Below are 26,885 nucleotides of genomic sequence, written 5' to 3' on the forward strand. Positions count from 1 at the left end.
GTGAGGAGAGAGTGGAGGCCAGGAGGCTGGTGAGGAGGCTTTTGTAGACAAGAGGAAGTACAGACCTGAGTCAGGAGATGGGCAGGGAAATGGGAGGCAGCAGTCAAGGTCAGCTGAGGGTCAGGCTCTGCTGGCTGCTGTAGATTGTTATACAACGTCCTGTTTTTCAGCTCTGCCATATTTGAGCAGCTTTCTCAGTGATGTTGTTTGTGCTCACTGCAGGTGGAAAGGAAACGCCACATTGGAAACGATATTGTCACCATCGTGTTCCAGGAGGGAGAGGAATCTTCTGCCGCCTTCAAGCCTTCCATGATCCGCTCTCACTTTACACGTATCCTGGGCCTGTTGACTGCTCTGGTTTATCAGTCTCACTGGAAGTTATTGACCTTTGCACAAATGTTATCACTCACATGATTTTTTTGTTTTGAGGGGGTTATTTTTGGGGACTGGAGATTAAACCCAGGGGTGCTTAGTCACAAAGCCACATCCCCAGTCCTTTTTTGTTTTTGTTTTTGTGGTGCTGGAGATTGAACCCAGGCCCTTGTGCATGCGAGGCAAGCACTCTACCAACTGTCCTATATCCCCAGCTCCCCATTCCTTTTTTATTTTTTATTTTGAGACAGGGTCTCACTAAGTTGCTTAGGGCCTCACTAAGTTGCAGAGACTGGCTTTGAACTTGTGATCCTTCTGCCTTAGCCTCCTGAGCTGCTTGGATTTCAGGCATGTGCCATTGCACCTGGCAGTGACATGTTTTCATTGCTATGGTCTGAGACTCCCAGTTTGGGGTTTTTTTTTCCAAAGTTTTGCCTCTTCCTTTGCCTCCACTAAATTTATGGATAGATTAGCTCTCAGAGAATTCTTGAATTCTGAGGGAAACTTCCTGCACCCAAAGTAATAAATGAATTAGAAGAATGATAGGTAATGAATTTTTCTTTAGGTATCTGAGTAATTTTTCTTTAGGTATCAAATTTGTAAGTTAAAAAAAAAAAAGCCAAGATCATTGTGCCTGGTTGATTCTGAGTTTGACCATAGCTGCCACATTACCACCTCTTAAAATCTGAGAAGTGAGTTGATAATATTTTAATTTGCTTCCCCTAATTACTGTTCATCTCATAGTGCTGGCAGATTCCTCTGATGAGACTGACGTCCCCTGCAGTGTCTGAGTCCAGCTTGGCCAGACAGCAGGGAGCATGGACTCAGCCATTCCAGATGATAACTAATCATGGCCCACTTGCTCTGGGCCACAGGCTGTGACAGTGAAACCCACAGGTTGTAAGTAAAGGGCAACCAACAGGCATTTCCATGATAAATGCTATCTAGTTTTTCATGTTCCCTGAAGACTCCAGTAGAAATGTCTGGAGACAGGCACTCTGGGACTCAGACATCTCTATGCTTTGCCTTATCCCTTAGAACCTGAAATATAGCACATTAATAAGTGTTTAAAGTTGAAGCCTCCAGACTTCTCCTAAGAAGGAAGAGAGGAAAACAGGTATTTGCCTCCACCTGCACTATGGATTTCCCCCATCCTCATCCCTGCTTGCTAAAACTGTCTCCCCTGACCACTGAACTAGGACTCATATCACCTCCTTCCTGCATCAAGTCCCTGGACATAGCAGAAAACTTCCCAGGTGCACCCCAGGATAGGGAGTGAGGTGGCTTTAAATCAATTTTTTTTACTCTCCCTTCTTTGTAAGTTTTAGATTTAGGGCTTAGCAGGTTCATTTCTGGAAAGGACAGCAGGAGTTGTTAATGCAAATTCTATTCCACCCAGCCAGGGAAGGGAAATGCCAAGGGCCTGGTGGCTTTGTGGCCAGCTAGGAGAGGGAAGCTAATGGAGCATGGATAGAGGAGGCCACTAGATGTGGTTGTGCTATTTTGATTTTTCAAAAGAGCTCCATGGAGCTGTAATTCACACACTGTACAATTCACCCTCTTCTTTTTTTCTCAGTGCTGGGGATGGAACCAGTACTCCAGCGCAGAGCTCCACCCCCAGCAGTTGTGCTATTCTGGGGTTGGCAGGCTTCAGCTCAAGCTCAGGAGACTCTGCTTAGAAGCTGTCACCAGCCACATTGGCTTGTTCTATCTTGTTTTGTCTACCAAAGCCAAGAGAGAGAGGGAAGGTGTATAGTGGAAACATTTAAATTGCTTTTCCTCTCGAACAAGTGAGATGAAATATATGACTAATTTCATGCTGGGGTCTTGTTTGCTCTCTCTGCTTGGTTGGCTGTTTCATTTCATATCTTTATTTACATTGCTCTCCTGACAGCTTTGGAGATGCAGCTCTTTCCCAGTGGAGGTACACACAGATGCTTGGACCAGGCAGGGGGCTCTCCTGTAAAGAAGCCACAGGTGTGTCCTAACCCGAGGACCTTAGGAGCCCTAACCACAGAAGGGCTGGGCAAGAGCCTTTTGCACAAGGACTTTCCACAGCACAAGCTGTCAACTGCGAGCGCCAGGGTTGTTGATTATTTCCTTGACCATCCCCACAGATATCTTTGCCTTAGTGAGGTATGACCAACAAAATGACAATTACAGGTGGGTAACAGCCTCATCTCACTTCTTGCTCTGATTATCTGTCTACATGTTAATTTGACATTGATTGATACTCTTGATGTGCATGTTTCTTTTTGAGCCTCTTTTAGAGGCTCCTGTCTCCTTCCTTTACCCTTCTGTGCTCAAAAATTAACAGTTAAAATTTATCATGTTGTGAAAAGAGTATGAACTTCGACCAAATAGATTTAGTTTTGAATCTCAGCCTTGTCACTTGTTAACTCTGAGGCTTTGTGAAAGGGTTGATTTCATCAGAGCCTCAGTCCTCTGTAGAATGAAGGGAACCACCTCAGGCAGCCAAGGGAGAATCGGACTCAGGGCTGCGTATTAGAAGGCCAGCTGTGCCACCTGTAAGCTGCGGGCACACAGAGGTGACCACTGCCATTATTCCTGGGGAGTCTGACCTTATCCATAGCTGATGAGTTAGACCACAGAGGATGCAGGAAGTCTTGGCCATGGCCCTGAAAACAACTCAGCTGGAAAGGAGGGCAGGGCCATGGCCAAGGCTGCTGGACACAGTGAAGGGCAAAATAGTGGTGATCTTTGAAGAAAAACCAACTAATTCTGGAATGTTTTCTTTGTAGGCTGAAAATATTTTCAGAAGAAAGTGTACCACTCTTTGGCCCACCCTTGCCATCTCCACCGGTGTTTACAGATCACCAGGAATTCAGGGACTTTTTGCTAGTGAAACGTAAGTTTCTCTTTTGAAATGTTTATGCAATTTGTTCTGCATCAGAATCTCTCTCTCCAAATCCTCCCAGGAAAGAAACCTCCTGTTGAAGTATTCTGGGCTCCGGGCTCCGTTCATTCTTCCACAGCACACATCTGGTTTCTGGCAGTGTTGTATAGGTTTCCTCCTGGGTCCTCATATACAGCCACCCCGGCCCGCATGCCTTGTGGTTTGACCACCCTTGCCCCACACAACACCAGGGGCCTCCAATTAACCTGTCCACCTGGGGTCCTGGTGCATCCCCTGGAGCCTCTGCTGTGTGTCTGTGCCTTTGTCACAGTGGGATGGAGGGGAGGGGAGGAGGCTGTGATTACATTAGGGGTAGGGGGTGAGACAGACAAGTGGGCTGTGAGGGGGTGTGCAGCTCTGCCCGCCCCAACCCTCACCAGCCCATGTGCATGTGTCTTGGCTCCACTGATGATACCCCAGGGCCTCACTGTGAGTCCCCATCCTCTAGACTGCAGAGCTCTGCCACGCAAATACCTACACCCAGCGTGTCCCTTGGTCACCCTCTCTGGAAGGCCAGGGAGGATTGTCTCTGGTGATCAGAAACAAGTCTCTTGGCTTACTCATGCACCCTCTTCATGGAAGTGCAGCTTGCAAGCCCCAGGGCCCTGGCAGTACCACTCAGTCTGTGCCCTGTGAAGAGGCCACTTCTAGCCTTCTGCCAGGCACGCTGGGCACTGCAGCTGCTCTGCTGGCTGCCTCTCATCCCTGCCCACCTACAAACATGGTCTGCCTAATTCTGTCACTATTGCTGTGTAGATAGGAGCATTTGGAAAAGCTCCTGAGCCCTCTTCTGTGTCCATCTCACTGGCCCCAAGGAGCAATATTGAGTTCAAGGTCTCAGAGTCCTTCATGGACATTGCTTCTCCTCTTCCTGCCTTAATCCTCCTACACAATTGACCAAAAATGATCCCACAGACCAGGGCCAGAGCCAGACATAAGTTGTCCCTCCTTTGACTTCCTGTCTCCCCAGTTCATTCTTCTTGGCCTTGCACAGGAATCTTCCCTTAGTAGCCACCAGAAGCTCCCTGGTCTGCACATGTAGCTGGCACTTAAAAGAATGAATGTCACTTAACTCCAGGCACCAGAAACATCCCCATCTTAGCCAACAATTGATAACCACTCTACCTTCCAGAATCCCTCCAGCCCCTTGCAGAGATCCTCTCATGATTTCCAGCCTCTCCCCTGGTGAATAAGAGACGTAAGGCACATGTTGGCCAGGCTCCTTCATGGTCCCAGCTGGCCCCAGAATTGTTATTGCTCATTCTTTAGCCTGCTCCAGGGTCTAAGGGCAATAACTCCCCCTCATTGGAAACAACAACAACAAAAAACCCCACTGTAGACCGCTTGAAAAAGATGATGGTCCTATCTCTTCCTTTCCGGTGTCTGTGCCCCTTCTTTGAATGCTGGAACAGGGGTCATAAACTCAAATGCCTAGAGAGGTGGGGAGGGAAATGAATGAGGGAGGGGTAGAGCAGAGGACAGTGAGGAGCATTGGGAGCCCCTGTAGACTGGAGAAACGCCCCCTGCTCCAGCCAGCTGCTGCCTTTCAGGAGCATGAGCCCGTGTTACCAGATATTCTGAGTTTTCAAAACAAACCAAACATCTGAAATTCTGCCTGATTTAAACTGTGGGTCCATATGGTTCAAAGCCCAAGGATCAGATGAGAGCAAGAAACAGCCAGCAACAGGGAGCAGGCGTTGCAGCACCAAGCCCTGGAGCCTAGGCACGGGAGGTAAGCACTCTGGCAGGGTGTCTGCAGAGGGCTGAGGCCACCAGGGCTTGTGGTGCTTTAACACTAGATTAGTTAGAGGGTCGCTTAGCAACACTGGAACCCAACTCATAAGTAGAATCCTGCCATTTTTTTCTTTTTTTTAAATTTATTCAATTTGTTATACATGATGGAAGAATGCAATTCATTTCATATTACACATATAGAGCACGATTTTCTAAGACACTGATTATACATAAAGTATTTTCACACCATTCGTATCTTATACATGTACTTAGGGTAATGATGTCTACTCATTCCACCATCATTCCTACCCTCTTGCCCTCTCCTTTCCCCTCCCTCCCCTTTGCCCTATCTAAAGTTCCTCCATTCCTCCCATGCTCCCCCACCATCGCCATTATGAGTCAGCATCCTCATATCAAAGAAAACATTTGGCCTTTAGTTTTTTGGGATTGGCTTGCTTCACTTAGCATTCTATTCTCCAGCTTCATCATTTACCTTCAAATGCCATGATTCTATTCTCTTTTAATGCTGAGTAATGTTCCATTGTGTACATATACCAAAGTTTCCCTATCCATTCATCTACTGAAGGGCTTCTAGGTTGGTTCCATAATTTAGCTATTGTGAATTGTACTGCTATAAATATTTATATGGCTGTGTCCTGTAGTATGCTGTTTTTAAGTCATTTGGGTATAAACTGAGGAGTGGGATAGCTGGGTCAAATGATGGCTCCATTCCCAGTTTTCCAAGGAATCTCTATACTGCTTCCAGATTGCTGAACCAATTTGCAGTCCCACCAGCAATGTATGAGTGTGCCTTTTTCCCCACATCCTCGCCAACACTTATTATTGTTTGTATTCTTGATAGCTGCCATTCTGACTGGAGTGAGATGAAATCTTAGAGTAGTTTTTATTTGTATTTCTCTAATTGCTAGAGATGTTGAACATTTTTTCATGTTTGTTGATTGGTTCTATGTCAGCTTCCGAAAAGTATCTATTCAGTTCCTTGGCCCATTATTGATTGGGTTATTTGTTTTTGTTTTTGTATTAAGGTTTTGAGTGCTTTATATACCCTAGAGATTAGTGCTTTATGTCTGACGTGCTTGTGGTAAAGATCAGCTCCCATTCTATAGGCTCTCTATTCACTTCAATGATTGTTTCTTTTGCTGAGAAGAAGCTTTTTAGTTTGAATCCATCCCACTTATTGATTCTTGGTTTTAGTTCCTGCACTACAGGAGTTTTATTAAGAAAGTTGGGGCCTAAATCCAACATGATGGAGATTTGGGCCTACTTTTTCTTTCATTAGGAGCAAAGTCTCTGGTTTAATTCCTAGGTCCCTGATCCACTTTGAGTTGAGTTTTGTGCATGGTGAGAGATAAAAGTTTAATTTCATTTTGTTACATGTGGATTTCCAGTTTTCCCAGCTCCATTCGTTGAAGAGGCTATCTTTTCTCCAATGTAGGTTTTTGGCGCCCTTGTCTAATATAAGATAACTGAAGTTGTTTGGGTTAGACTTTGTGTCCTCTATTCTGTATCATTGGTCTATATAGGTCTATTTGGTGCTGATACCATGCTATTTTTGTTACTATTGCTCTGTAGTATAGTTTTAGGTCTGGAATAGTAATGCCATTAGTTTCACTCTTCTTGCTAAGGATTGCTTTGGCTACTACAGGTCTCTTATTTTTACAGATGAATTTCATGATTGCTTTTTCTATTTCTATAAGGAATGCCATTTGGGATTTTGATTGGAATTGCATTGAATCTGTATGGTGCTTTTTTTTTTTTACTTATACATGGGCACAATATCTTTATTTTGTTTATTTTTATGTGGTGCTGAGGATCAAACCCAGGGTCTCACACGTGCAAGGCGAGCACTCTACCACTGAGTCACAACCCCAGCCCCCTGAATAGAGCTTTTGGAAGTATGGTCATTTTGACAATATTAATCCTGCCTATTAAGAACAAGGTATATCTTTCCATCTTAAGGTCTTCTTTAATTTCTTTCTTTAGCATGTTATAGTTTTTGTTGTAGAGGTCCTTCACCTCTTTCATTAAATTTATTCCCAAGTATTTTTTTTGAGGCTATTATAAATGGGGTGATTTTCCAAGTTTCACTTTCAGCAGATTGGTCACTGATGTACAGAAATGCCTTTGACTTACGGATGTTGATTTTATATCCAGCTACTTTGCTGAATTTATGTATTAGTTCTAGGACACTTCTGGTGGAATGTTTTGATCTTCTAGTTATAGAACCATATTATCTGCAAATAGTGATAATTTGAGTTTTTCTTTTCCTATCCATATCCCTTTAATTTCTTTCATCTGTTTGATTGCTCTGGCTAGAGTTTCAAGAACTATGTTAAATAGAAGTGGTGACAGAGGGCATCCCTGAATCCAGCCATTTAAATAGAGCCAATCAGCAGTGACTCATTGGCTCCTCAGAAACTTGGAGGGAAATGAAATGAGAGGTTCCACAGATCTGACATTAAACATATGGAAGGTAGATAGGAAGAGAACAAAGAAGCTGTAGGTGGTGGAGAGGGCACATTGCAGGGACAGAACCTGGGGCCAGGAATACCAGGAGGACTCAGTGAACTAACCGAATAGGAGAAGCCCTAGAATCAGAAGGCACTTTGAATTCTAAAGAGGATTTAGCAAGAGGAAGGAAGTAGGCCAGGTAGAAAAATGCCTGTGTAATGGGAAGTGGAATTTCAACAAAAATCCTGGTTTTTCTCTTAGTCTATTAAAACAAATCATGGATTTTTCTAAGGTAATAGGAAGGAAAAAAATCCCCAGTCACCTAATTAGTGAAAATAATAGCTACACACATAATTTAAATTTCTTAAGAAATATGTTGCCTGGTACAGTGGCATACTCCTATAATACCAGTGGCTCAGGAGGCTGAGGCAGGAGGATCACAAGTTCAAAGCTAGCCTCAGCAACTCAGTGAGATCCTAAGCAACTTAGTGAGACCCTGTCTCAAATTAAATAAATATAAAAAGGGTTGGAGATGTGGCTCATGGATAAGTGCCCTTGGGTTCAATCCCTGGTGAGAGAGAGAGAGAGAGAGAGAGAGAGAGAGAGAGAGAGAGAGAGAGAGAGAGAGATTGATTGATTCTTGCCCCACATAAGCTCAGTTTGTCCCCAGCATACAGATCCTATATAGGTGTCCCCAGAGTTCCATTTTTCAATCTATAAGCACTGACCTTCCTTTGACCCTCCTGTATGAGACAACTAATAGTTAGTATTTATTCAGTTTAATTTGCCTAAACCTGTACTAACTCTTTATATGTGTTATTTCTTTTAAATGGCAACAACCCATAAAAATATGTCTATACTTATTGTATTAGGTATTTAATATATATATATATATATATATATATATATATATATATGCCCCAAGAAGCTCAAAATTTTGCTTAAGAATATACAGCCAGGCTGGGTATAGTGGTGCACACCTGTGATCCCAGCTGTTCTGGAGGCTGAGGCAGGAGGATAGTAAATTCAAAGCAAGCCTGGAAAATTTAGCGAGACCTTGTCTTAAAATAAAATTTTAAAGAGGGCTGGGAATGCAACTAAGTGATAAAGTGATTTCCTAGCATGCACAGGGCTGTGGGTTTAGTCCCAAGTACTAGAAAAGAGAGAGAGAATGCACAGCTAGTAGCAGAGCCAGGACCCATACCCAAAACTGCTTTGACTTCAGACTCCTGAACTCATACTTCCTGTTCTGTGCTAATACATGGCTGCACTTTCTACTTTATTGGCTTTTAGTGTCTGTAATTCACTAAAACCCTACTTCTTTCCAGAAAAAAACTTCCATTAGGCTAAGAATCCCAGTATTCTGTTGACAATTGTTATATATTTGCTGCATTTTGTTGGAATGACATCTGGTGGTTTGGCCCCTTGTGTTGGATGGGTGGGTAGATGCATGGTGGGTTGATGGGTATTTGGTTAAAAAGGTATTTAGGTAAAAGCTTGAAGTCCTACAAGAAAGCCAAGCTTGACATGCCTATGGACTCTGCATGTCTCGGCACAGAGACATTTAGAGGGTTTTTAGCATTCTTCCATGAAGGGACAGTCACATTAATGGTAATACCAGTACTGGGAAGGTAGGTGATATTCACTATGAAGGGTCTTCTTGAGAATAACTTTCTTCAGTGGCTACTGATATTTGCAATCCCCTTTTTACTCTTTGTCATAGTAATTAACGGCGAAAAAGCCACCTTGGAAACCCCAACCTTTGCCCAGAAACGTCGGCGCACTCTGGACATGTTGATTCGATCTTTACACCAGGACCTGATGCCAGATTTGCATAAGGTACTTGGCCCGCGGTCTTCCTTCCCTCCTGTGGGGTGTGAGCTGAGATCATAGTCCTAGCAATGTGGCCCTGGTTAAAGCACAGGTGTCGCCTTGATCCTGTCCGCAGCCACTGCAGCTGACACAACAAGTGGGGTGTCGAGTGCCCACATGAGAAGGCATTTTCACAAAGCTGAGGCCTGTGGAAATCAGAGTGCAAGCAGGGGTAGTTGTGAATGTCAGTCAGCAACATCTGGGGCACTGGAGAGTGCTTTTTGGAGTGCTGTCCTTGGTAAACTGCTCAGTGTTTTCTATGCCATGCAGCCGACAATTGGGCAAAAATGGGGATGGAAGGGAGAAATGGAGTACTTTTCTAAGATTTCTTGGCTTGCTCCATAATCAGCACTGAAACTAGCATTTTCATTTCCTGAAAAACCCCCGTAGTGCCAGATATTTCCTAGCCCATGGTATGTCCACACTGATGAGATCCAGCCCTTCCTCGGGGGCACATGTGAGCTCACCGGGGTCAGACTCATTAGTGCAGAATAACATCATCACTGTTTAAAACATTTCCCTATTTAATAAGAAAACACAGGATAAGTAGGGGAATTCCCTTAGAATCTGTGTGTTCATTCGTGAACTCCTATAGAAATAATTATTCCTGATGATGTAGGTAAAATAAAGGCTCTCACCCAGTTGAAGTGTAGGATATCAGAAGGAACTGATGTGACCACTATCCTTTTACAGTACCCTTGCCATCTTCTTGGCTGGTACTCTGTAACAGTTCTCAGGGAGACGGCCTGTCTGAAACCAGGACCCTGAAGGGCTGGCTTGATAATCTATCAATTCCTTTCCCTCCTAAGGACAAGGAAGGTATCAATGAGTAACGATGCCCCTCAGGTCTCAGCTGAGGTATTGCCACCTTGGCAGGCATCCCCAACCCTCCAGTAGAAGCCAGTCCCCTTAGCCAGTCCTATAAAATGTTCTGCTGTGTCCCAGAGATTCACCTTGCATAGCAGTGGTCACCTGTGCTAACCATGTCATTAGCTAGTAGCTTTCACCCCTACTCGCCTCTGTGCTCCACAAGGACAGAGACAGTGTCTACCACATCCTTCAAGTCTGGCAGAGGCGTAGGCATTCAGTCAGTGCTTGCTGAGTGGATGAGGGTACCCAGTTCTCTCATCATGGTCTAGAGGGGACTGTAGCATTGGCCTAGTATGCACCAGGAGCTGTGCTAAGCACCTTACATGTACCATCTCATTTAATCCTCATAACACACCTGGGAGACAGGTGTCAACTACACAGACTCAAGACTGACCACTTGCCCTACATGCCCATGGGGCCTCGGAGGTGTAGTTCCATGGTAGTGTCCTGTAGAATTCAGTGTTGAGTTCCTGAGGCACCACTCTATGGAACAGCATCCTGGAGCTGTGCAGCGTGTGGCCCAAGTCACACTGTTAATAAGTCAGTGAGCAAGGGGCCTCTGGTTTGCCTGGTCTCAAAGGCCACATCCTCAGCCATTATGCAGTGGGGGCTCCTACCTGTGGACACTTCATCCCCAAGTCTGACACAGACCTGGCACACAGGTGCTCCATAATTGCTTGTTGAATGAATACATAAATACAGAGGGTAGAAATAGAACCATCTGGACAACAGGTCTGTGCATTAAGAGAAGCCAGAGGGTGGGACTTGACCACTGCTTGTGGAATTCACAGCTTATTTTGTTTGTTTGTTTTTCCAGAACATGCTTAACAGACGGTCTTTCAGTGATGTCTTACCTGAATCGCCCAAGTCAGCCCGGAAGAAAGAGGAGGCCCGCCAGGCAGAGTTTGTCCGAATAGGGCAGGTGGGTTTTACTCTGAGACCTCTTCTGCAAGACATCCAAAGCAGACGCCCACGTGCAGAAGCATTTATGTTGCCTGCCATCGCCACAGCTCTGTGATCTCTCTTAGGATTGCCATGGGAGCCATGAGTGAGATTTTTGAGTGTACAGCTATAGTTCCCTGTAGGTATCAGTGAGAGGACAGCACTCCTTTCAAGGGAGCAGGACCACTTGCCTGCTTCCTAGGAATTTTCTGAAGAGTAGGGAGCCAATTTGAAAAAAGTACCTTGACCCACCCATGGCAAGAGGAAGCACAGAGTGGCAGTTCTGCTCACAGGAAGCCTGAATGTCCACTCTGTTTCCATGAAGCCACTGTCACACTGTCCCGTGTCCCAGGCCTTGGAGGAACTCATGCTGCCTCTGCCTCAGTCCCATGTGATACTAGCGCTCTTCAGCTCCAAGCTTCCTCCCAGATCCCCTATCCCAGCAGGGAAACAGGGGCAGGGGGACTGCCAGCTAAGATAAGGTTTGACAGGCAGTAGGGCACAAGCCGAGGGGGTGGGGGTGAAGGAGACCCACAGTCAAGGATCTTGGAGGAGAGATCCCTTTTTCCAAGACAGGTGCATCAGTCCTTGTTTAAAGATGCCTGCCTTTCCTTTCAGGGATTCTGAGCCATCAGGTTTGAAAAGGAACCTGGGAATCTGTATTTTCAATGCTCACAGTTTAGAAAGCACAGGGGGTTTTGGGGGGTTTTGTGTGTGTGTTTTGTGTCCTGGGGATTGAACCCAAGAGCACTTAACCACTGAGCCACATCCCCTGCCCTTTTTTATTTTGAGACAGGACCTTACTAAGTTGCTGAGGCTGGCTTTGAACTTGCAGTCCTCCTGCCTCAACCTCCAGAGCTGCTGGGATTACAGGCATGCGCTATCACACCTGGCTCAGAAATCACAGTTCTTAGAGATGAACAAACTGAAATGATCTGGGCCAGGTCATTGTGACTGGGGCTTCACCCTGTCCCACTAGCTTCATTCTTTATCATCAGGGATGAGTCAGTAGATGAACCTGTAGTCACTCCCACTTATTAAAATATCACATTATTTTCAAATCTCAATTATTTATCCTGCTTTTCTTTTGCTGCCTGATAACAAACTTAAAAGAGATCTCTGTCCCATAAGGCTCTAAAACTGAAGTCCATTGTGAGAGGGGATGCCCCATCAAGCTTGGCCACTTCAGGGATCTGTAAAAAAGAGGTGAGTTGCTGATACTTTCAACTTAAACTGTGAATTTTCTTTGTCCTCAGTAAAGTTATTGAGACTCTTGGGAAAAGGCCTTGGGGTGGAAGAAAGAAGAGCTCTGCTCCTACCCAGTCCCAGAGAAAGCCCAGATTATTCAGGCAGCACCTCTGGGTTTCCACTGTGGACTCTTGCAGTCAGCCAGGCCAGTCCTGCAGTGCTCCTCCAGCTTGTTGTGCATGTGTGACACCTGGCCATCCTAACCAACTGCAGGTCCTGATGCAGTAGACCTGGACTGGGCCAAGAGTGGACATCTCTTATGAGCACAGCCCCCTCTAAACAGAGAGGCCCCGGAGTAGGGTTTCCCCAGTGCTGGTGTGTGTGTATGAATCACCCCCAGTTCCTGACCCATTAGGTCTGGGAGAGGCCAAAGGGTTACATTTCTAACTAGTTCCCAGGGTATGGTGAGGCTGCTACGCAGAGGAGCAGGTGGAAACCCCTGTTTAATCTATGGTTCACCAGCCAGAAACCCCTGTGGTCTATTGACTTTCTATTTTCACTTTCCCTGGGGAAAAACTAAGTGATAAAAATAGAACAGGAAAAAAAGAAAAACAAATTGCAGGGTGCGCTTACCACATCCATGCTTTTGTACTGTAAAACAATACGCTAGGTTCTTAATTACACTCTGAATAAGTAAGTTAGTTAAATGGAACAGTGTCACATGGTACATCACTAGAGAAGCATTCGTTATAAAAGCAAAAGAATTAAGGAGATATTTATGTAGGTGATAAAGACACAGATGATCTGAGCCTGTATACTTTAAAGTTTGCTTTAGAAAAATGATGAGCTCAAATGCAGTGGATGCCCAAAAACCACTAACAACTTCAGACAATATACATGGCAAAGCATTCTTTCCCAAGGAGCAGAAAGTTCCACTGTCTCTTTCTGTATAGAATAGAACAGTGTTTTCAAGCACTTTGTAAATACCAAATTACAGGAAAATTCAATAACATACTTAAGGAGTTCTTAGATATAGGACTGGGATTGTGGCTCAGTGGTAGAGTGCTCACATTGCATGTGTGAGGCACTGGGTTCAATTTTCAGCATCACATATAAATAAATGAATAAAATAAAAGTTCATCAGCAACTAAAATATTTTTTTAAAAAAAGGTCTGTTGTCCCATAACTTGTTCACTAGTGAACAACAAAGAGCAACCTCCTTGTTACGGTTGGCTTATAACCTGCCACGGGCCATCTTGGAGAAGCACTGCTCTAGAGGACCCCACTAACTTTGTCACTTGGCACTGCAGAAGCCACAGTCCCTCGTGCTGTTCCATAGAGCCATCTGTTTCCAAATAACTGGGCTTTGTCAATGTCCTGGGCATCCACTGTTTCGTGATCTGTGTTGGTATTCTCAGAGGAGCCCCCCAGAAGTCCTGCACTTGGGCCACATTCCCACTCCACAAAATCTGCACAAGCCTCTCGCCTGGGAGAAGGGGTCTGGGGCATGGGCAAACACTGCCCATACTCAGATCAGAGCCTCTGTGAGGCTGAATCTGAGTCAATCACTGACACTCCATGCCTTGAGAGTGATTCCTGAGATCTCCTGATCACTGGCACTCTGAGAACACATGCTCACCATGGACAACCACATACACTGAAATGTCAGTGGCACATTCAGAACATTTTAGATGTAAGTTCTGGGGTTTTACAGATCTCCTTCAGTCCCCATGGTTCCTCTAGGGTCCCCGGATCCTAGGGTGAAAACCCCTTTCTCCTTGAGTATCCCCAACTTGTGTCCTTTGGTCCGAAAACAAAGACTTGGTTGTTCTTTCTCAGTGTTATCTCATGCACTGGTTTCTGTGTCTGTCTCCTGGATGACATTTGTATTGGCTTTGCTTTTTCATGTCCTCTTGCTACAAGTGTCAAGCTCAGAATTGCCAGAACTCCTCTTGGGGAAATGCTACTTCAATTAGTGATATGCTCTTGTGTAGCCCTTCTTCAGGTTATAAAATGTTTTCACATTCTTTAGGCAATCTTTTTGGAACAATGCAGGTCTATCTTAGCAGTTAGGATATTCTTTTTCAATGCTGTGGGTTTCTTAAAGGGGAAGCATGTTTTTCTCTTCTGAGCTAGAAATAAGACACAATGTCCACCCTCAGTGCCCAGGACTCTAAAGGTGGTCCAGAGAGCCTTTCTTCTACTCTCAGGGTGCGAGCATGGCTTCACTGGGTACTTACAGGCACAACTGTGTGTGCACACACAGGTGGACCACACCGGGCCCTTATGTCTAACTGAGAATAATAATTCCTTATGCCTAAAATGAAAATAAAACTAAGATTCAAAGAAAAATTCATATTGTTTGAACAGGTCACATGGGGGAACAGGAGTCATTTTGTTGGCAACAGATTATTATTATATTTTTCTTTAAGATTTTGTAGCCTTATTGATCAATAAGCATTTTCATATTAAGATAATATCAATTCTTGCATTATGCATGATTGAATGATTTTACTGAATCAGCAACACAGGAATCACAATTTTGAAGTTATGTGGTACCTGCTTTTATGATGAACTAATGTTAATCTCTTAAAAAAAAAGAAAGAAAAAGAAAAAAGTGCCAATTGGCCCAACCTCCAGGTGTTAAAGAAAACCATTTACTGAGATATTACCAATGTTTTGATTGTCCCAGAAATGTCATTATCACACGGAAAGGTCATGACGCCAGAAATGTGGATTCACTGCTTTCCCACTGCATATGGATTTGAAAGGAGATCTTCCTCCTGAGGAAGATGACTGAGTCCAGACCCCAGAGCAACCAGGGTTTGGCGTGACCACTCCCATGGCACATCTGTGTTGCTGTTTCAGGCGTCTGCTCTCTGTCCTTTCCACCTGGGGGCTGCCATGTATTTTCCTGGTGCACTCATTTTCCGATGCTTGTGTTGCCTCGCAGCCTTGGGAGCCCCAGTGTTTCTGCAGTAATTTCCCTCACGAAGCTGTGTGCGCAGATCCCTGGGGCCAGGCCTTGCTGGTTTCCACTGACGCTGGCGTCTTGCTAGTGGATGGTTAGTGAGTAGCTGCTTCTACAAACGTCTTTATTTGTGGGACTCGTAGTACTTCTAAGATGGGTGACTCCCAATCAACTCTCTTTAGCCCATTGAATGCATGGTCCACCGGGGTGATAGCAAAGTCTGATTTTCTTATAAAATTAATACCTTGTTTTCAAGGCAAGCAGAGGGTGTATATCCTGAACCAGGCATGCTGGAGGGTGAGTGAGCCTTAGGTTCCTTCCCATATCTCTCATTAGTCCATGGATATTAAATGTAAGAATCTCCGATACAGCCAATAATTATCCTGGTCCCAGCATTTTATCTTAAATCAGAAAATATAGAGCCACTCTCTCAGGAACTTATTCTTGCAAAGCCTTTTTTTTTTTTTTAAGTTTCTAATTCAAAAAATACTTGGTGTCCAAAAGAAATGGTAAGATTCTTATATAAACCATTTTTGATGGATAGAGAAACAAATATTTTGACAGGGAGGCAGATTTCAACTCAATAGAAAATCAAACTGGGAAGAGAGCACCCTGAAACAGACCAGCCACCTGGAGCTTGCCCTGGGCTAGGGTGCTGGGGAGCAGGAGGGGAGATTTCCGACAGAGGGGGATGTGGACACTAGGACAGTGTGGCCCCTTCCAACAACAGGCCTGTTTCGATTATTCCAGACTCCTAATGAATGACAAAAAGAGCGAAACTCTGGCAACAGGTCACCTCCTGGGGCTTCAGTGACAGCCATAGACACAGAGACAGCACCTCAGACTGCACAGAAGCTACTGTCGAATCTCAGGTTACCATTTTATGAGAACCTGAAAGCCACCACTATGAGATTCACGTGATGGCCTAAGAGCATAGCATCCTGCTGTCCTTTGACAGGAACTTTACTCCCTCCTTCAGACCCTTGCTCAGCACATGAAGTACCTGCTCTGTGCCGGCCCCTGCTGGAGCGCAGCTAAAGAGAGGCAGTGCTTACGGGGCTTCTTGTCCTGATACTTCCGCTGTGTGTCTTAATCGTGTGCCCGTAATCTAATCATATCTACAACAGATTTAATAAAAGGCAGCTCATTTTAAATTCATCTATTCAGATTTTAAATCCTTAATTTAGAAACTTTGTGATCTTGGAGAGAATCCAGGGCTGGGGTTAGGGAGTGCTTGCCTAACACAAGCAGGGCCCTGGGTATGATCCCTAGCACTGAAAAAAAAAAAAAAGGAAAAAAAGTAAGAAAAGGAAATTAACCTCTCTGAGCCTTGAGTTTCTCTAAGTGGGGGGTAGTTTTTTTAAAGAGGCTGAAAAATTGTTTATAATAATGAAAACTGATGACATTCTTTGGGGATGATGATTATAACTGCAAGGAGAGGATTGTAAGGGCTGTAGGTTAAACCTTTGTTAAGTGTTTAAAGTGTGTCAGGCACAAGTTAGTAGCAGTTTACTAAATGACAGCTGTAATTTTTACTATGTTCTTAGGAATTTGCTTAAAGTTAACAAAAATCCTTAGATTTTGCCAAAAGTACAACTAAAATTTTTTTATTTAAAAAAAAATGGCCTTAAAGGCTCATTTCAGTCTGTTTTGTAGATGAAGAAATGAGATTTGTCTAAGATCACACAGCTGGCTGGTGGGTGGCACATCTGGAACCAGAACTCAAATGTGATCCTAATCCAGTGTTCTTTCCACTAACTGCATTCCATTAATACTAAATTAAACACCACTGATGTTTTCATCTCTACCTTAACACAGATTTCCGAAAACATAGTCCTGGTCAAATAAGTATTAAAACTTTTGTGATTAGGGACTGGGATTATGGCTCAGCGATAGTGCACTCGCCTAGCACAGGAGGGACATGGGTTTGATCCTCCGTACCACATAAAAGTAAAGGCATTGTGTTGTGTCCATCTACACCTAAAAAATAAATATTTTTTTTAAAAACTTTATGATTAAAAGAGCATTAGGTCCTCTGTTTGCCTTTTTGGGAATGAAACACATATTTCACTATGAATATTGATAAGGCTTACCTAAATCAGAAGAAATTCTATTTTTTAGAAATGTAAAATCCAAATTGAGATTACCAAAACCCTTTCTGAAATTTTCATAGTTATGGATTTAAAATTTGACAGTGGTATCAGGCATAATGACTATTGTGATTTTCTAGGAAATTCTACCAAACCTGGAAGAAGTCGTTCATCTTCATCTGGTGGTGGCTATAAACATCCACCACCAGCTTAGATTTATTACACAGATCATGTTTCTCAAGTCCTGATTATGCAGTAGTTCTTCCCTGTTTGTTTTTGCTAAAAAGGAGAATAACCCTGAGGCTTGCTGAGTACTCCTTACTGTGCCATAATTCTCCAATTTCTTTGTTTATCTTCTTCGGTCTACACTTAATCATATTATGAGTCATCTCTGAGTGAATCAGTCCATTTCGTTTAAGTCTGAGTTCCACAATATCCCATTAGCCTTTGCTTAATTTCATTAGATTTACCCCTTGAGAGTATGCTCCTGTCAAGGTCATTGTTAAAAATTAAGGTCCCTTGCACTCTAGTATAGCAAAACCTATTTTGAAAGGACCTGAGTACTGAATAAATATGCTATTGCCATGCATTTGGGTTTTACAGTAATAGAAAAGCTGACTCTGAAAGATTGTTTCTTCATACAGAGATTACAGGAAGGAAAAAATTATCTGGCAGCCATTAAACCCACCTGTTCCTTTCTTCTGTCCTCACTGCTCTGCCTTCCTGTGCTGTGTATAAACCTGTTCAGCCCTCTGAGACTGGTTGATGGGAAATAAATGCTCACCTGCTCTGTGTGCAGCTTGGCATGCAGCGGGCAGTGGACCTGTTTTCAATGTAAAATGAAGTTCTGTCATCACTCATGGCTCCACATGTTAAAGAGAGGACACATTCTCAACATCTCTGAGCCTCAGGTTCCTCATTTGTTAAGTGCGAATTTTACAAGTCCACACCTAATGAGGTCACGGGAACATTTCAATTAAATAACAGGCAAAACTCCAAGCATGAGGGTCTAGCAAGTAGTAAGCAGTTAGAATGTGTGATCTGCCCTTGCTGATGCTGCAGTTATCCCGCAAAATGAAATAATTCTAGTTATTTAGCCAAATATGGTGGTAGCTCCTTTAGTGATCATCTCATGTTCTGAGTAATTAAGTGTGACTGGTAGCACTACAAAGACCCTAAGAATCGATTCCTTTTTGTGGAGGCCTGGCGTAGAGGAGGAAGGAAAGTGGCTGCTGAACTGTCATAAAATTTACATCTACCCCAGGAATTAAAGAGGAACTGGAGGAAAGCCCTGTGTGATTGAGGGGAACTAGAGACAGGCCATATGCCTAATATGAGTTTAGCAGTCTCTATGCTGTGACAAATCAGAACCTCCCAGGCCTGCAGAAGCAGAAAACCCCCTCCATACTACCTAATACCTGGGGTGGTTATCAGTCCTGCTCCTTCTTTCATCTCATTCAGGGAAGGATAACTCCCAGCTACACTTGGATTTCTGAAAGAGGCAAGATCCTTAGGGCCCCTTGCACCTAAATTATAATGAAGCAAACCAACCCAAACCCACAGCAGAGCCCTTAAAGACAAATACAGATGAAGAACGAGCTGGGCACCTCTGCCTAAAATGACTACACTCTTCCTGTTCACCTCTGCTTGGCACTCTGGCTTATGGAACACCCTAAGTCATTCTTTAGTCCCCTGTGTACTAGGGTCCCCCAGAGACAAAGTAATTATTAGCCATTAAGTTCCCAGTAAGTAACCTTAAAAACAAATCCTGTGAGTAATTGCAACATTTTTAATCCAGTTAGACCTTAAATCTTTCTGAGCATTTATACTTATATTAGTTTTTCCTATTATTTGCACAACTTAGTTGATACTTTTCTATTATTTTTATCTAAAAAGGAGATTTCAGTTTTCTGTATAGAAAAATATTGAAAATTTATAAGCAAACTACTGTTGATGCAGACCCGTGGCATGCTAGGATAGGGTGGATATATCTGTATCCATTTTAAATACAAAAAGGAAAATTTAATTTTGCTTTCTTGAGAAATATACAAAATGATCTAAGATATGATGTACTTTCAAATGGTACATGAAAATAAGAAAACATTTAAGAGAAATGGATGTTTTTATTCCTTTTCTTTTTCTTTTTTTTTTCTTTTTTTACTTTGAGTGTTCAGTCCTTTGATACAACTCCAATAAAAGATTTTTCTTTGATGATCACTGAGGAAAAGAATATAGTTTTCAAGTCCTTGCTGCTATGCCCTTAGAGTTCTGGATGCCTTGGGGAAGGGCTTATCATTGCTTCTACCTGAGCTGAGAACACAGTGCTCAGGGTTCACCTGCCCTATGGACTTTGTGAGAGCTCTAGAAGCCTGCTCCTGCTTACCTAGAAAGAACCAAGCCCCTTCCCCAGCAGGCACTTGTCATGGGTTGCAAAGCACAGGACAGTTGCAGGGGCTGGTAACCAGGTTGTGGGATTGGATAACCAGTTGCAGGAGCCAGTAACCAGCTTTCTCTTCCAGATGACCTTCCATCCGTGCCTGTGTTTGACAGAACTCTGCCAGTGAAGCAGATGCATGTGCTGGAGACTCTGGATCTTCTGGTTCTCAGAGCAGACAAAGGTGGTACCACCTCGGTGGCATGCTCTGGGAGGGAGGAAACAGGTGGCCTTCTTCAGCCTACACCAAGGGTGACTAGGGTTTGACTGCATAGGCTGGGCCCCAGTTTTTTTCCCAGTGTCAATACTGGGGCCTTTTGGTGGCCCATTTATTCAGGGTGAGGCAGAGCAGTGGAGGAAAGAGGGGCGCATCCATGATACGTGAGTAAGGGTGGCATGGGGTGTATTGAATTTCAGAACACCTCCTGCCCTGTTCGCTGCTGTCCAACCTTGGAACTCCTCCAGGTCCTGTTATCTGACCATCTAATCTGCCCCCTTCCCATTGTCACCAGGGAAAGATGCCCGCCTCTTTGTCTTCAGGCTGAGCGCTGTGCAGAAGGGCCTGGAAGGCAGGCAGACTGGGAGGGGCCGCTCTGACTGCAGAGAGAACAAGCTGGAGAAAACCAAAGGTGACTTGGATCTTCCTGTTGGCTGTTTCTATTCAATTCATTTATTTATCTTAGACTACCCAAGTTTTACTTAAAGTAAAATGAGTAGGAATTTGATTTTTATTGGTTTATTTTTTTACTTGCAAACATTATAAAGATAGAATTAGGTTTCCTTAAGAAGCTTGAAAGATAGAAAAGCATATTGAGGACTAGGAGAAATCTGAGGCACTGCATTACAGGTCTTGGAGGTGAGTCAACCTCCATTATCAAATTTGGGAGTAAAGATGTTTTTAGACTTTGGTTCCTGGAGCTCAGATCACCCTCCATCTAAGTCCTGTCCTATAATAGGTAGGAGCCATGTCCACACACCGAAGGAATATAACTCTCTTAATTCTATCTCATTTGCATGTCAGGTCTCCATTTTGCCTGGTGTCAGAAACATTCTTAGTTCATTTCCTGAGTTATGCTACTTCCCAGGGTTCTTAGGAACCACTTCCAAATTGTCAAGGCCTGGGAACTTTCAAACCCTTTTGTCGTGTGTTGCGTATTATCCGTTTTTCTTCCCAGGCTGCCACCTATATGCCATAAATACTCACCATAGCAAAGAACTGAGGATCGTAGTTGCAATTCGGAATAAACTGCTTCTGATCACAAGGAAACACAACAAGCCAAGTGCGGTGACTGGTGTCTCATTGTTATCTCCCCTGTCGGAGTCACCTGTTGAAGAATTCCAGTACATCAGGGTAGGTTTTCTCTTCCCATGGCTTCTCTCAGGACCAGGGTGTCATGAGATCACTCCCTCCTTCCAGCCATGAGACTGTTCAGTGACCAGCTAGGGAGCCCTCATCTCTGGCACCCTCATTTACCCCACAAGTCAAAGGTAAAAGCTTATTCATTGCAGCAAACCCAGGGGGGACCATGCTAGGCACCAAGAAGATGCAGCTGTGACCCAAGCAAAGCCTTTGTGCTCACCGGCATAGCTTTTTAAAGAATCTGTGATGGCTTGATACTAAGAATAAAAATAAAGTCAGGTAGGGGGACACAGGCTGATGAAGCAGGGAATTGGGATCACTGTTTTAGATGAACCAATAAGCCCTCCCTGAAAAGGTCACCTCCAAGTAGAGACCCACAATAGGTGTGGAGTGAACCGTGAGGATACCTGGGGAAAGGGTATTCTAGGCAGGAGGCTGTAAACCAAGGGAGTATGGAAGGCCTACTCCAGAGACGTGGGTGGCTGGAACTGAGGGGCCATGGCAGGCAGCAGACTCTCTAGCACCCTGAGGCCCTTTATAAGGCTATTGGTTTGGGCTCTTGAGTGGATGGGAAGCTCCTGGAGGTTTGAAGCAGAGATATGGCATGTTTTTAAAAGATGGTTCTGGCAGAGTTTACATTCCTGTAATCCCAGCAACTCAGGAGGCTGAGGCAAGAGGATTGCAAGTTTGAGGCCAGCCTCAGAAACTTAGTGAGACTCTATCTCAAAAAAAATAAAAAGGACTGGCAGGGCATGTAGTGGTAAAGTGCCCCTGGGTTCAATCCCCAGTACCACCCCCTCCCAAAAAAAAGGGAAATAAAGAAAAGAAACAATGATGGTCTGGTCACTAGGTAGAGGAGAGCACAGGGGCCAAGAGTGGAGACCCATATAGGCACAAGACAGCAGTGGTTTTGGTGGCTGGAGAGGTGGGAAGAAGCTCTGGGAAGAGCCACCTTGCTCACCCTTGTCAGAGGTATGTTGGTAGATTTTGAGGTGCAGCCTTGGGAGAGACACCCTTGAAGGTGAAGTCCCTTCCCTCAGCTTCCTGTCTCATATCTTTTCACAAGTACAGCACATTAAGCTATGAAATAGGACAACATTGGACATTAAAGCTGAGTGTTTCTATAGGTGAGCTGAGAAATTATTTTTGCCTTGATTTAGGCCTGGATTATAATATCAGTTTCTGCTGTTATTCACTTGAGAGGGACAGAACAGCATGACACAAATTAAAATCTTGGTCCAACTAGGTGTCAACCTTCTTCAGCCAACCTAGTTGGCTGTTTCAATGAATGTTTACATATATAGTGTGACTGAAGTCAGATTTCCCAAGTTCAAATCTTGGCTCTGTCTACCATGTATGAACTCTGACTGTGGGCCAGTTGCTTGACTTCTGAGCCTCAGTTTCCTAATCTGTAACTAGAACACCACCATACCTACTACAAGGGCTCGTTACAAAGATTCAGTGAGGGCTGGGGATGTGGCTCAAGCGGTAGCGCGCTCGCCTGGCATGCATGCGGCCCGGGTTCAATCCTCAGCACCACATACCAACAAAGATGTTGTGTCCACCGAGAACTAAAAAATAAATATTAAAAATTCTCTCTCTCTCTCTCTCTCTCTCTCTCTCTCTCTCTCTCTCTCTCTCTCTCTCTCTCTCTCTCTCTCTCTCCCCTCTCTCACTCTCTCTTTAAAAAAAAAAAAAAGATTCAATGAAACTGCGCCTGGCATGTGTTACTTGCAATTATTATTGCAATCCCAGAACAGACTGCATGAAGGCTAAAACCCACCCTACCTTAGGATCCAATTTGTAATAGAGGTCTCAAGGACAGATTATGGGAGGCAGTAGTGTGGTAGGACCCCTGGCTCCTTCTCCCCACCCTGACCCTGCCTTCCTGCAACACTGGCCTCTGCAGGGACCTCTTCTAGAAGGAGACAGCAGAGGGTGGAGGCTGACATGAAGGTGGCTGCTCCTGTCCTAACCTGTCTCCTACTCATCATCACCCACACAGGAGATCTGTCTGTCCGACTCCCCTGCAGTGATGACCTTGGTGGACGGGCCAACAGAAGAAAGCGACAACCTCATCTGCGTGGCTTACCGACACCAGTTTGATGTGGTGAACGAGAGCACAGGGGAGGCCTTCAGGCTGCACCATGTGGAGGCCAGCAGGGTAAGCAATGGTTGCAGGGACAGTGGGAACCAGGAGAGATGAGGAGGCATGTCTTCTAACTTCGGATGCCGTGACTCTGATTTCTTTCTGTTTGCATACCGTGTATCTGTATTTTGTAACATGCTATTTAGGCTGAACTACATGAAGTTGCCATCTTTGCAGATCAGAAAGATTCATCTAATAACAACCATTCTGTTGCCCTGCTTAGCTTTTCCAGATCTCAGCCACCCAGATCAAGCCTCTGTATATTTCCAAATAAATGACAGGGAGAATCCAAAAGCAGAATATAACTAACAAAATAAATGAGAATAGTAGATTGCTAATGCATCCAGGGAAGGCCTTTGGAAATCAAGCTTGCTGTCTGTGGCCCTGCAGATTCACAGCTTGAGGACTATGTGGCTATGATGGTCATAGCACCCTTCTCCAGCCTCTTAGGGGCCCAGAAGAAAGAAAGATGGGGCAGAACCCCATTAGGAGAGCGAGAGCAGGTCAGCACTGGGGGTTCACATCCCTGACCCAGGATGCAGGAAGAACAAGGATTTCTGTTTTGAGGCAATCTAGGGCCACCAAAATTGTTCTGTAGCTTTAATGATGACTGTGTGAGGTCTCTATTGCACAGAGGTGAGCACTCACCACCCTGAGGCCTGGAACCTGTGCACTGGTGATGGCTTCACATGACCTTAGCACATCACAGAGCTCCTCAGGGTGTTAACCACTGTGAGGTTGGGGACAGCCTGAGAGATGGTGCTGCTTGAAGCTCACATGGTCCACTGTGAACCAGCATCCTGCATAGTTACGAAGGACAAGCAGAATGGGGGCATTACCCCAGAGAAAATAGAGTTCCTCAGGAGGGCTTCCAAGCCCACAGGCCGACCCCAGTCCTGTTTCACTGAATCAGACCATAGAACTCCTTCCAATTGGGCTTTATAAATAGTACTGGTATGTGTTCTATCTAAATATTCATTAAAATTTCTAATTACTGGGCTGGGGTTGTGGCTCAGTGGTGGAGCACTTGCCTCGCCTGCGTGGGGCACTGGGTTTGATCCCCAGCACCACATAAATAAATGGAATAAAGGTATCAGGTCCATCGATAACTAAAAATTTTTTAAAAGATGTTAAAAAATTGCTAAATTACTATTTTAAGAAAACTTAGGACCTAATTAGAGCAAGGTTTTAAGAGAACAGAAAAATTGGAAGTAGAAAGATCTAGATCTAATTAGGAAGTCTTTCTGTCTCCAGCTGTGTTCCATCGCAAAGGAGTCTGGCATTTCTCCTTTCTGTGTTGGTGCTTCCTAGACTGACTGCAGTTGGAGTCCTTGGAGGAGCTTTAAAAGCCATGATGCTCATGTCCCTCCCTAGAGATCTCACTGGTCTGAGAGGTGACAGGGGCTGGGGGAGTCTTAAAGGTGATTTTAATGTTCAGCCAAGTGTGAAGCCAGTGGTGTGCTCCGTCATCCTTCTCCACCCTGGTGGCAATTGGGAACTTTAAAAAGCTCATTGTTCTGACCTCAGGCAGGACAATCAAATCAGAATTTACTTGGGAACCAAGATTTTTCAATTTTCCCAGGGCGCGGGAGAAGGATTCTATTCTGCCGCTCTGCCTCTCCACCCCAGCAGTAGCCAGAACCTGTGTCACTGGAAACTTGGGCCAGCAGTAGCCTGGGCCTCTCTCAGGGGCCTGTGACCTCCACCAGCCCACTTAGTTCTCAAAGAAAGCCCAGTCGGTCCTTTGAAATTCTTGCCACATTCTTGCTTTTCAGAACTATCTGACCAACAAAAAGAGGCAAAAAGATCATGGCCTTCAGGTCTATGTTCAGTCTGTCTTGTCCCTGACAACCAGTCTCCCAGGACTTGACCTGCCTTTTTCTTTTTCCTTTCTTTCTTTCTTTATTTTATTTTATTTTATTTATTTGTTTGTTTGTTTGTTTTGGTACCAAGGATTGAACTCAGGGACACATGACCACTGAGTCACATCCTCAACCCTATTTTGTATTTTATTTATAGACAGGGTCTCACTGAGATGCTTAGCACCTCACTTTTACTGAGGTTGGCTTTGAACTCGAAATCCTCCTATCTCAGCCTCCTGAGCAGCTGGGATTACAGACGTGCATCACCATGCCCAGTTTGACATGACTTTTCTAATGGACAAGTACTCATCTTATTTCAGAGACACTTCCTGGCATGTTCTGGTTTAAAACAAATCATACTCTAGTGGTTGATAATTGTGCCATTTAATGATTATTCATCAGGGTTAGTATAGAGAAAAATCATTTTATTAAATTCTTTCACGTGACAGTTATTGTGTGCTTATATACCCTGATCACTCACTAGAGTGCTTCTGAATTCTTTTCTTTTGATTCATAAAGGCCCAGGAAAAATTGGGTTTGAATCAGTTTTCCTTGATGACCTCCACATTTTGTTTTTATGACATTAGTAGAAAATAATTCTAAAATTCTCTTTTCTTCAATGTGCTTTTTAAAAAGCAAAAAAAAAAAAAAAAATTAAGTAAAAAAGAAAAACAGCCCTTCTCTGGGTCCTGACTGGGAGATGGTCAGTGTGCACAGTCTTCCAGCAGCACACGGGCATCTGTGGAGCCCTCGCTAAGCAGGCATGTGCCAAGGTGTACACAGTTATGCCTCTTTGCAAGGAACTTGCTGTCTAATGGGGCGCTAGGTCCTAGAGAGTGGAAAAGGTGGTGAGCAGCATGGTTGTGAAAGTTAGTGAGAAGCAGTCCCATCAGGAACAGACTGGCCTTTACCAAGAGGTTCTTATCCTCCACAACAATGCAGAGAGCCAGTGCAGCGTCGTGGGGATTCAGCTCATGAAGTGGCACTCGCTGGTGCCAGCTCTGCAGTGTGCCAGTACTGATCAGAGTGGCCTAGTTTCCTACCCCTTTCTTCCCCTCTTCCCAGCCACCACTTGATTCCCATTTCAGGATTCACTCCACCTCAGGTTCTGAGACAATCCCAGTTTGAGAGAAGGCAAGTCTAAACACTAAACAGCATCCTGAAAGCCAAGTGCCTGTACCAGTAGGTGCCTGTACCAGTAGGCCTACAGTGACCTACTGCCCCAGCTCTAGCAGCCAACCTTGGCCTCATTCCTAAAACCAGGGTATACTCTGGAAGGAACTGCAGTCCTGGGAACTGGACCTGGGGTTCCAGTTGAAACTGGGCCCATATCCTATCTTCAGCCACCCAGAGCCCAGTGGTTCTCAGCTGGGCTAGCTTAGAACCCCATGGGAGGGTTGACCACTGAGCCAGTAGCAGCTGCCTCTACCAACTTGGACAAGGGGCAGCAGGGCCAGACTCTACTTCCTGCAAGTCTGTGTTTGAGATTTTTACAACCACCATGTTACTTTTCTTTTTAATATTTATTTTTTAGTTGCAGTTAGACATAATACCTCATTTTATTTATTTATTTATTTTTATGTGGTGCTGAGGATCGAACCCAGAGCCTCGCATGTGCTAGGCGAGGGCTCTACCACTGAGCCACAACCTTA

General features: G+C 44.4%; 1 protein-coding gene across 10 annotated transcripts in view; it reads left to right on the top strand.

Annotated features, from left to right (window-relative positions):
• The window catches only part of Garnl3 (GTPase activating Rap/RanGAP domain like 3), a 145,694-nt gene that overhangs the window by 96,824 nt on the left and 21,985 nt on the right, over positions 1 to 26,885 (top strand). For 9 of the 10 annotated variants that reach the window (XR_013438305.1, XM_078048246.1, XM_078048247.1 and 6 more), the window contains 11 exons: positions 223 to 331; positions 2,490 to 2,535; positions 3,135 to 3,241; positions 9,219 to 9,334; positions 11,055 to 11,159; positions 12,311 to 12,385; positions 15,321 to 15,432; positions 19,948 to 20,046; positions 20,375 to 20,491; positions 21,038 to 21,213; positions 23,228 to 23,386. Coding sequence is in view for 9 of the 10 variants with exons in the window: in XM_078048246.1 (XP_077904372.1) it covers positions 223 to 331; positions 2,490 to 2,535; positions 3,135 to 3,241; positions 9,219 to 9,334; positions 11,055 to 11,159; positions 12,311 to 12,385; positions 15,321 to 15,432; positions 19,948 to 20,046; positions 20,375 to 20,491; positions 21,038 to 21,213; positions 23,228 to 23,386 (1,221 nt within the window). In the remaining variant the exon portion in view is untranslated. Of the gene's footprint in view, positions 1 to 222; positions 332 to 2,489; positions 2,536 to 3,134; positions 3,242 to 9,218; positions 9,335 to 11,054; positions 11,160 to 12,310; positions 12,386 to 15,320; positions 15,433 to 19,934; positions 20,047 to 20,374; positions 20,492 to 21,037; positions 21,214 to 23,227; positions 23,387 to 26,885 lie in introns of all 10 variants that reach the window. The other variant, XM_078048242.1, reaches the window with a different exon arrangement.

This window comes from Ictidomys tridecemlineatus, chromosome 4 (genome assembly GCF_052094955.1).
Source record: "Ictidomys tridecemlineatus isolate mIctTri1 chromosome 4, mIctTri1.hap1, whole genome shotgun sequence".
Taxonomy (NCBI): Eukaryota; Metazoa; Chordata; class Mammalia; order Rodentia; family Sciuridae; genus Ictidomys; species Ictidomys tridecemlineatus.